Source organism: Corylus avellana, chromosome ca8, assembly GCF_901000735.1.
Source record: "Corylus avellana chromosome ca8, CavTom2PMs-1.0".
NCBI lineage: Eukaryota > Viridiplantae > Streptophyta > Magnoliopsida > Fagales > Betulaceae > Corylus > Corylus avellana.
Genome location: NC_081548.1, coordinates 2,877,312 through 2,888,700, shown reverse-complemented (window position 1 = coordinate 2,888,700; position 11,389 = coordinate 2,877,312). Strand labels below are relative to the sequence as shown.

At 33.6% G+C, this 11,389-nt stretch overlaps 2 protein-coding genes across 2 annotated transcripts; one reads left to right on the top strand and one right to left on the bottom strand.

Annotated features, from left to right (window-relative positions):
- Nucleotides 1-8,460: 8,460 nt before the first annotated feature.
- Nucleotides 8,461-9,021, top strand: LOC132189572 (serine/threonine-protein kinase ZRK1-like). The gene has a single exon (XM_059604315.1). The coding sequence runs from the start codon at nt 8,461-8,463 to the stop codon at nt 9,019-9,021; it is 561 nt and encodes a 186-aa protein (XP_059460298.1).
- Nucleotides 9,022-9,744: 723 nt separating this feature from the next.
- Nucleotides 9,745-10,489, bottom strand: LOC132190572 (uncharacterized). The gene has a single exon (XM_059605604.1). It carries the CDS (start codon nt 10,410-10,412, stop codon nt 9,942-9,944), a length of 471 nt encoding a protein of 156 aa, XP_059461587.1. The 5' UTR covers nt 10,413-10,489; the 3' UTR covers nt 9,745-9,941.
- Nucleotides 10,490-11,389: the final 900 nt, after the last annotated feature.

Genomic DNA, 11,389 nt, shown 5'->3' with positions numbered 1-11,389 from the left:
ACCAATTTTTTTAAGACACCCCAAACACCTTCACTATTTTAACTATCAACTTTCACTATTCCATTTAAATATTCTTTTTCAAATACTTGTGTGTTTTATATATATATATGTGTGTGTGTGTTTTAACTTTTTCAAAGAATAGGGAATGAGAGAAAATTTATATTATTTTTTATTTATTTGATGAGTGAATAATACTCACTATATTTAGGAAGTACCGTTCATTTACAATTTTATTTTAGTTAAAATTGCGAGTCTGAAAAGTGAAGATTTAAACCACTTTTGTTAAATTGCCTCACCAAAATAATAATAAAACAAATAGTTTTAGTGAGGTTGCAAGGAATGCTATTACCTAGCAGCCCCACCAAATTTTACTCACTGACAACTCACTTTTTTATAACACTCCAGCAGTCTCACTATTTTAACAATCCACTTTCACTATTCTATTTAAATATTATTTTTCAAAGATTTGTTTATTCTTTTTTTAACTATTAAAGGAAGAGAGAGAAACGAAAAGCAAAAAGGAAGAGAGAGAAATGAGTTGTTTAATCAATAGGTGAGTGAATATTAATTTTTAAATTTGGTGAGTACTATTCACCTCACTACTTTTTTTTGTTAAAGTAGTGAGGTTGAAAAGTGGACATTTAAGCCATTTTGGCTGAATTGCCTTACCAAAATAACCAAAAATGATTTTGGTAAGGCTGCAAGGAATGCTCTTAGTAGTGTCAAATCAACTAAAAATGAGAAAAGAGTTGAGAAAAATTGGGAAGAATTGTCTTCCCAAACAAGCCTATTTGTTGATTTCACCATCTTTAGGGCATTCTTAAAGTACACTTACCAAATTTTACTCACGAAAATAACAATAAGTACATTTTTCTCTATTTTAACTACCCACTTTTTTTAAAACACCCACATCAGCCTTACTTTTTGAACTATCAACTTTCACTATTCCATTTAAATATTTTTTTTTTCAAATACTTATTTATATACATATATTTTTTTCTAACTTTTTGATGCAGGAGGAATTTGAGAAAATTGTTATTTTTAATCATGTGTGTGTTTTAGTTTTCCTTTTTAAATAAGGATTGGGTTTTTCCTTTCCTAGTAGGATTTGTTTTCCTTTTCCAATTAGGTTTGCTTTTCCTTTTTCCTTGTTAGTTTAGGAGGTGCCTAACCTATATAAAGGCATCTAGTCTTTGTTGTTTTTTAGAATTCAGTTTATATTATCAATTAAATTTAAGTCTTTGAGAGTTATTTCTCTGTTTGCTTATTTGGGGCAATTAATGACTTTCCTTTTCCTATTTGTTATTTTCTCTCTTCCTGATTTTTTTTTTTTTTCAATCTTCAATTTTTAGTTTCTGCTGCTATTATACGTTGTCAGAACAATCTTAGCTCTGATACCAACTGACGCCAGGCATAACTAAGATTGTTCTGACAGCGTATAATAGCAGTAGAAACTAAGAATTGAAGATTGAAAAGAAAATTCAGGAAGATAGAAAATAACAAATAGGGAATAGAAAGTCCCTAATTGTCCTATATAAGCAAACAGAAAAATAACTCTGAAAGATTTAAATTTAATTGATAATATAAACTGAATTCTAAAAAACAACAAAGATAGGCTAAGCACCTCCTAAATTAACAAGGAAAAGGAAAAGCAAACCTAATTGAAAAATGAAAACAAATTCTAATAAGAAAAAGAAAACAAATCTTAATAGAAAAAAGAAAACAAATCTTAATAGGAAAGGAAAACCCAATGATTATTTAAAAATGAAAACTAAAACACACATGCATAATTAAAAATAACAATTTTCTCAAATTCCTCCAACATCACTTTTTTCAAAGAATAGGGAAGGAGAAAAAATTTATATTATTTTTATTTATTTGGTGAGTGAATAGTATTCACTATCTTTAGTAAGTACTGTTCATTCACCATTTTATTTTGGTTAAAATGGTGAATCTGAAAAGTGAAGATTTAAACCACTTTTATTAAATTGCACCAAAATAGCCAAAAAATGATTTTGGTGAAGCTGCAAAAAGTGCTTACAAGCTTTGGTACGGATGAGAGCTGGTGCAAAAGGATCAAGATCCCTAGCAATAGCTAGGGAATTGCTCACCAAGTTTTTTGTCAATCTGGGCTGTCTAATTTCATCAAACCATCTAAAACTCGTCACATGTTCCACTCAATATAAAATAATAAAATATTATTTAATTTTAAAAAAATAAATGTAAAATAAAATCATTAAAAAATATGGGATGACTAGCCACCCCAACTCATCCATAGGGGTGGCTTTGCCATGGCCCTAGGGGTGGAACGGTCAGCCCTAGGGCCAAACCCATAAGTCAACATTGACCCAAATCCTGATCCAGAGCTGAAGGCATAAGAAATCCACTTAAAACTTCCTTACACGGGACTTATTGACCCTGCCCGGCCCACCATCCCGGCCAGGCTCAACGTTGACCATGCCCGGCCCACCAACGTTGACCCTTCCAGCAACACATTAGTTTGCATCACAAACAGTTTACACTCCAACTAGATTATGATAAACACAAGTTAGCCGTCTTACAGGAAAACTTGGATCAGCCCACAACATCTAATAATGAGCGGCAAGTAGAGACACCATTTCCTACAATAAAATCCTAGAATAGAAAGATCTTCGATTGACTCTCATTCCTGCAATTCAAAATCACCGACCCTGAAGCTATGATTTGCATATAATGTACTCCACACCCAAGCACCAACAAAATCTTGGTTTCTGCATAATCACAAGATGTCAAAACACAAAATACTCCAATCATAACTTTATAGTTCGATATTGTCACGGTTTGTAGGCACTCTCTTAACTGACCCAGCTGAATGATCTTGTAGAGAAAGGGCACCTAATGATCTTCATTCTACAATTGATTTTGCTGTATTTCTTGGTTTGACTTTGATGTCATGGAGATATGCTCTGTAAAAACAAACTCCATGTACAGAGGAGTTTTGGTTATCCTGCAGTCTATTTAAAGACATACAGTAAATTTAAGCTGCCAAATTCATCTCTTTGTATTAAATCTTTCAAATCCAACATATGATAATCACACGCATCTTGCATATCCAATTCTTCATTCAAACCTGAATCTCAGAAATAGGCCCAGAATACTGCTATCACCAATTCATCCATAGGATATGCAGAGGGGGGAGCAGCAGCAATGCTTTGAGCTAAGCACTCATCAGACTCATCACCCATATTGAATCTCACAAGGCTCGTTACCAGAGAATCATCTAAAGCAATAGCACTCGCCTGCAAAGCTGTCAATTACATGCTCCAAGTTATGATACTGAGAGTTCAAACTCCTGAGCAATTTGGGCTTCCTTTAAGAAAGAAAGCAAAAAGCTCTATTTCAATAATTCATTGGAAACAACTGCATCTCTATAATTCTATTGATTGCAAGAGAAAGAAAAACTAAATTTTCATTGGACAAACAACAGAATAGAATTGAAAATGCTTGTGAAGCATCTAGGATTACACACCAATGCCTTACCTTTGAACACCCATTAAATTACCATTTCCTATAAAATACAAAACCCAAGCACACCTATCTTACTATATCTATCTATAGATCAACCAACCATCCACCCACTAATCGCTCCCTGGAAAACCAAAATCTATACATAATTATTGAATTAGAAACACTTCCCTAAAGATTACAAACCATCTATAAACTACTTGGATACCACTATTGCTTCTGGGTCATGAACTCAACGACCTTCACCTATTTAAAAAGTAAGGAAAGGTCGAGAATCGGATAACCCAAACCACAACTTCGAATCCATAGCAAACAATAGACAGCCGAACCACCCTTCACGACTAATCGAGCTCTTCAAGCCGTAGAATCCTACGTAAATCGCTCGCGACATCCTCGGTTTTAGGAAAAACACACTTCTTCGTGAAGAAGGCCGGCAGAGGAAGCGAACTCGGAGGAGGAGACGCAACAAATGCAGACGCCCCCGCGTAGAACAGGACGGGTACCGTGGTCGGATCCGGACGCAGCCGCTCCGTCAATCCCAGATCCAGATTCGGTTCCTCACGTTTCTCGTTATCCACCGACGTTACGGTCAGCTCTTCGCCGCGCTTTAAAATCTTCACCTGGCCCACGGCGAGGTTCTTCAACGGCGATGATTTCTGCGCCGGAGACGGCGCGGGGGTATTCACGCGCCGCGAGGGGCTCTTCTTCGTGCGGCTGTGCTGCGTACGGTTAGAAGAAGCATTAGGGCTCCGAGGTTTCTTCTTGCGACTCGGAGTTATTAGGGGCTTCGGCCAGAAAGTTTCTTTCATACAATCTTGAGGATTGAGAACAGCTACACCACCACCACCCATAATCAAAATCAAAATAAACAGTTAACTTAAATCAGATGCAGAGATTCCCAGAAGGAATTTGAAGAAACGCTGATTCTTCTAGTTAGAAGAAAAATCAAAGCTTTTGAGAAAAACGGCTGATTCTTGGAGAAAAAATCTAAGGTTTTGGGAAAGAAGGAGAAAGGGAGAAAAATAAAAAATACGAACTAAAAGCGTCCTTGGTTGATTTGGTTGTGGAGGAGAAACGGGTGCTTTATAGGAAGAAGGGAAATCCCAAAGGCCTAAAGACGATTTGGTGACCTGGCCAAAAAGGATTCCCGACCACTCTCAGCGGGTTTCCGTGAACTACACGTACACGGTTATTAGTAGGCGGCGTTTCATAACCGACTTGTTTTTTTGTAGTGTTTTGATAAATTGTTTGTTAATGTTTTAATATTTTTGAGAGCCTTACTATTTTTTTTTTTTGAGATGTCCGCATAAGAGGGGGAGGGGGGATTCGATCTAGTGACCCCTGCTTAATTAGGCGTGGTCCTAGTCGATTGAGCTACCTCTTGGGGACGAGAGCCTTACTATTAGGTCTATTATGATAATACATTTTTTTACAGTATTTAATTACTATGTGACATATCATTAATTTAAAAAAAATATAAAAAATAAAAGTGAGAACAATCACATTAAATCAAAAAAAAAAAAAACTGTTTCTAATGTCTCAAAATTCATTTTTAGATTCAAAACTAAAACTTAGAGGAGGAATGTTAACTCTTTAAGGATTTTATCACTCTAAAATCTAGTGTATTTTGATTTAACTTATTTTTGTGCATTTTTTATGTTTTTACTTATGTGTCAGTTATTGATTGGAAGTTATAAAATGAGTGTTATCATGATGGTCCTGATAAAAGGTTTTCTCAATATTTATAAGATAAATAAAAGGAAAAAATAAGAAAGTAAATAAGCCCATTTGTTGGTTTTTACTTTCTTTTTTTTTTTGTAGGTCATCTTACAAAATTACATGGAGGTTTTTTTTTTTTTTTTTTTCCTAAACATATGGGTATGGCTCCTTTGCTTATTAAGGTGTTTTGTGTGGATTTTTATTTATTTTTAATTTGAAAAAGTGTTTGATGTGATTCAAATGTAATTTTTTTTTTTTTTGTATTTTTAAAAATATTTTGTATTTGAATTATTTGTTAATATTTTATTTTAAAGATACACAAATTTATGAGAAAAAAGTTGGAACGGGTTTTCATTGTTGGGACTTGAGGCGCGTAGGCTCCTATTTTTTACGACCCGGAAATGGCTTTACCTTAAAAAAAAGAAAAAAAAGAAAAGAAAAAACGCTTCTGATGAAAGTACCTGACGTGGGTGCGAATCTCCGGGTGGCATTATTATCTTGGAGCTTACTTATTGCCCCTCTTATCTTTACGCAATTACCAAGTTGCCATGGCACTGCACTGGCAATGACTTATCGAGCAAGTAGATACATGTTTCTTTTCTAAAAAAAGAACAAAAGAAAAGTTGACATGTTTCTTAAATAAGACGGGCCAGACGGCTGTCCGTATGAGCCACGACTTATCTAGCAAGTAGATACCACATATGGAAGATGATTCAAATGAAATAGATAACTTTCAGGTATAGCTTTTTTTATGATTGTATTTGAAAAATAGAATTTTTAAGTCAAATTTTTTTTGAGTAAAAGTTTTATTTTTAAGATGATGCAAATGAACAAGATAACTTTCAGTTAGAGCTTCTTTATGATTGTGTTTGAGAAATAGAGTTTTTAAATTAAAAAGAGTTTTTGAGCAAAAGTTTTATTTTTAAGCTTTTATCAAAAGTGTTTTTTGGACCTTAAAAGTGCTTTTAATTTTTTTACCAAACAAATATGTTTTTCTTCAAACGCGCTTTTTGAGTATTAAAAGCACTTTTAGGTTTCTCAAACGCAATCTTAAACAGACTCTTAGTTATATTGAAAGAATATTTTTGTCTTTTTTTTTTTTTAATTTTTTTGAGAAGTCAAGATGATAAAATAAGATCAAAAAAGTTTTTTTTTTTTAATGAAAAATATTAGGTGTTCTCTTCTTATTCTTTTGGTAGATGAATATTATTTTTTGAAAAACAGGTGAGATAAATAAATGCCAATTATTTTTTTGTTTTTTAAATAATAACTACCTAGACTAAACCGAGCAATGATATACTTTACACAGGTGTGAATGAACAGTCATGCACACCCGTTTAATTTAATTATAAAATATAATTAAAATATTATATTTTAATATTTTAATTATAAAAAAAAAAATTAAACACAAGCATGCATGACTGTTCATATACGCCCGTGTGATATATAAAACTGCTCTATAAAAACCTAGCATCCATTTTTTAATCACTAATATTCTTTCTTCTTTGTTCTCTCAATGAAGAATAAAATAATATTTTCTTAAAAGTGAAAAATTTAGGGAAAAACGTACCCTAAAAAATGAAATATTTTCTCTTTTTATTAAATCTTCCTCTCAACGGGAAAAAGGATTCGCCGTTATAATCTTTATTTGTTTTCTTTTGTTTCTTGTTTGATCTTATATTAGAAAAAAGACCCAACAATATATAATTTTTCTTTCTTTCTTATTAAAAGAAAAGAAAAAAAAAAAAAAAACTTTATGTGCATTTTTATTTTTATTTCAGTGAATATACAGGCATCGGACGGCTACTTTGTTTTTTTTTTTTTCACTTTGTGAAGAGGCACGCAAGGAATCCAATGGCTCACACGCTTTAAGATGGTTGACTTGACCCTTGTTTTTGAATGGAAACACGTACTTTGATTCTTGAAGCAAAGCCTAGTTGGGGTAGATTTTGTAGTTAGTCGCAAACCCAGGGGCAATCTTGGCGACACGGATTACAACCTGTTTCCTCGTGAGTACATCGAAACGTGTCATGCTGTGAGTGGGATTACGTAGCCGCCAACAACGACTTCGTGCCGACTCGGTCAATCGACTCATATTGGGCGGTTCGGTTGGACCGTCTCTCTCTTTTCTCATACAGTTGTACAAAATAGTTGGCACGCATCAACAAAAAAAAGTTGTACAAAATTTGTCAGTCACTAGTTTATTAGAAATTAGGTAGCGATATTCTTCCTACTAACGTAGGTTATTTAATAGTAGATTTGAAAAAATATGAATAAAATTGGACAAGATAGACAAAAAAATAAAAAAATAAAAAGCATTTTTCTTTTTATAAATCCGCCTTTAAAAGTGAAATATGTTTCTTAAGTATATAAGACATAGGGATGTAAAAAAAAACCGAAAAACCGAAAAATTGGAGAATCAAGAAATTGATGAATCAGTTTCGATTCTAGTTGAAAAAAAATCAAAAATTGGAGACTCCGGTTACGGTTCTAGTTTTTGGCACCCTGTTATAACCGGGTGCATATATTTATATATATATATATATATATATATATATGAATTTTTTTTCTTGCTTTTATTTTATATGATTTTTTTTTCTTGCTTTTATTTTTACTTTTTAGTGTTTAGTTTTTAGTTTAGGTTTCATTGTGTTTAAAATATGTTTATGAACTATTTTTTATTGTAAGGGGTATTTCTTTTGGTTGGTAGTTTATTTAAATATTTGTTTTATTGATTTTTTTTTTTTTTTTGGGGGGCGTTTTGAATTGTTGTAATAAGGGGTATTTCTTATGATTGTTGGTTTGTTCAAATTAGGAGTGAAATTTAAAATCGCTTAACCGTTAACTGCTAACTGCTAATCGCTAACCGCCTAAGCGGTTACGGTTAGCTCTTCATGGATTTTGAAAATCCGCTAACCGCTACCCGCTAATCGCTTATATATTTATATATATATATATATATAAGTTGTTCTAGCGTGCTTTTTTTCACCCAGAATTCTGGGTTTCGATTCCCCCAAACCTTGGTTTTATATTTTTATTATATAGAAGTGCAAAAACAACTTCAATTCCTCTATTTCTAATTTTTCTAACCCTAAACCTATTTCTCAACCTCCTAAGCTCCTTGCCTCTGCCTCTCAACTGTCAAGCCTCACCTCTCACGCAGCATCAGAGCAGGACGTCGTACTAAGATTTGCAGCTTGCTAAGATTTCTTCGAATCAGACACTAGGGAAAGAGCCATGTTGGTCAACTCTCAGCCGCTGCCATGGAAGTGTAGGTTGAGGATTGCAATGGGCATAGCTAATGCCATTGCATATCTCCATACTGCATTTTCCAGGCCGGTTGTGCATAGAGATATCAAGTCCCCCACCATTATATTGGATAAGGAGAATGTTGCCAGATTGATTGACTTCTCACTCTCCATATCTATCCCTGAAGGTCAGTTGCATGCAGAGGATTCTGTGCGGGGGCGAATGAGTCTTATTGATCCTGAATATCTTAGTACAGGCCATGTAAACCAGAAGACTGACGTGTTTAGTTTTGGTCGATTTCTACTTGAGCTTTTGGGTCCTCCAATCGGCTTTCTTGCTATAGGGTGGGCGGAGTCGGTCGATGTACAAAACCGGTTGATTGAAATTGTAGATCCGGCGTTACTGAAAGAAAGAATTGATGCGGAACAGTTTCTAGCTTTTGCAAGGCTCGGCCTGAGTTGTTTGTGTGAAAAAGGAGAAGATCGGCCAGAAATGATCGACGTGGCAAAACAACTCAGACGTATTTATCAGTCAGTCTCACCACTTTAACTTATCTCTCCGTCCAGATTGATTAATATTTGGGTCCTCTAGATTTATGGAGTAATTTTAGGTGGCTTACTTGTGTCCTATTAAGAATAATGTGGCTATTAAAATCATTATTTAATCAAAATTCAATAATGATCAATCACATGCCCGATGATGATTTTAATAGCTATATCATTCTTAATATGACACAAGTAAGTCACCTAAAATTACTCAGATCTATAGTTAACATGACTAATAATGTGTGTGATTGATTCACTTCCGATTGAATTTTAATGCGTACGTCATTTTTCTTTTGTTTGATATAGGTTGTGTTGAACTTTTTTACTTTGCAGGTAATATTTTCAGTTATCAGGCTATATATGAAAATGGAATTTTTTTTTTTTTTTTTTTTTTTTGTGTCTAAAGGTGTATATAATGTTTAAAAATTTTAGATGACAATGCAATATGTAAGGAGTAATGTTAAGAACTATCTTTTTATTATCTTTTTATTGTCATAAAGTTGATACAACTTTTAAAATTAACATTAAATTTTATATGAATCATACTTGAATTTTGATGGTAATTTTAAAAGCCACATCAGTTTTAAGAGGATAAAAAGATGATTCATAGTATTACTCATATATAAGTATAATAAGTGTCGGAAAAAAAAAAAAAAAAAGCATGGAAGGTATATAATATTATGTAATAACTGTTTAAACAGCCCAAGTATTTACATTGGGTCGTGTTTCATATATAGATGTTAAATTACAGAATTACAATATTTGAATTTTGAAAGTTGAATGTACAATTATCTATAATCTGTACTATTTGAATTCAAGTTATGAATTCAAACCGAGAATGCTCTGTTCCAATACTATGAATTGCTGTCCTTCGTGAAATTACTCTTTCGTATAGAGTAATCGAGCTCTTCAATCCGTAGAATCCTACGTCGCGACATCATCGGTTTTCGGAAAAGCACACTTCTTCGTGAAGAACGTCGGTAGAGGAAGCGAACTCGGAAGCGGAGACGCAAATGTAGACGGCCCGGCGTAGAACATGACGGGTACCGCTGTCGGATCCGGACCCAGCCGCTCCTTCAAGCCCAGATCCAGATTCGGCTCCCCACGGTTCTCCTTATCCGCCGACGTTACGGTCAGCTCTTCACCGCGCTTTAAAATCTTCACCTGGCCCACCACGAGGTTCTTCAACGGCGATGCTTTCTGAGCCGGAGACGACGCGGTGGTATTCATGCGCCGCGAGGGGATCTTCTTCGTGTGGCTGTGCTGCGTACAGTTAGAAGAAGGAGCATTATGGCTCCTCCGAGGTTTCTTCTTGCGACTCGGAGTTATTAGGGGTTTCCGCCAGAAAGCTTCTTTCATACAAACTTGATGATTGGGAACAGCAACACCACCCATAATCAAAATCAAAGCTTTTGAGAGAACCGGCTGATTTTTCGAGGAAAAATCAAAGGTTTTGAGAGAGAAAGAGGACGGGAAAGAAACAAATACGTCCTTGGTTGACTTGGTTTGGAGGAGAGACCAGTGCTTTATAGGAAGAAGGAAACCAAAGCGGAGTGGGTTACAAAAATTTTAAGGTAAGTTTAAATTTTAAAAAATTTAATTATGTTTTGCCACGTCGATCTGTAAAAATTGTTTTATAAAATTTATTTTTAAGTCTAACACTCTTTAAACCAAAAATCTTAAAGACAATTTGATGACCTGGCCAAGAAGAATGTTTGACCGCTCACAGTAGGTTTCCGTGCACTACACGGACACGGTTATTCATTTCAAAGGCGGTGTTTCGTAACTGATTTTTTTTTTTTTTTTTTTTTTTAAAAAAAACGTATGGACGTATGGCTCCTTTGTTTATTAAGGTATTTTGGGTGGATTTTTATTTATTTTTTATTTGAAAATTTGTTTGATGTATAAATGTAATTTTTTTTTTTTGTATTTTTAGAAATCTTTTGTATTTGAATTATTTATTAATATTTTATTTTAAGATTAAAAAAAAAATAAAAATGTATGAGACGACGGTGGAAGTTGGAACGGGTTTTCATTGTTGGTATTTGAGGCGCGTAGGCTCCTATTTACGACCCGGAATGGCTTTACCTTAAAAAAAAAGGCGGAATGATACAGCCCCAACTTGGGGCCAACTTTTTTTTTTTTATTTATTTATTTAAAAAAGTAATAAAATTAAAATTTTAAATTTTTTTTGAATCAATAATTTTTATTTTGGTCCTTCTTTTATTTGGTATTTTTTTTTTAAAAAAAAATATTTTTCTTCATAATAATGACCATTTTTAAAAAAATTGGTCATTATTGTGAATAAAAATACAAATTTTTTTTTTTTTTAAATACCAAATAAAAGAAGGACCAAAATAAAAAATTATTGC

Bases quoted from the DNA above. Each gene is read 5' to 3' on its own strand.
- LOC132189572 (XM_059604315.1), top strand. From the start codon at position 8,461: ATGTTGGTCAACTCTCAGCCGCTGCCATGGAAGTGTAGGTTGAGGATT.
- LOC132190572 (XM_059605604.1), bottom strand. From the start codon at position 10,412: ATGGGTGGTGTTGCTGTTCCCAATCATCAAGTTTGTATGAAAGAAGCT.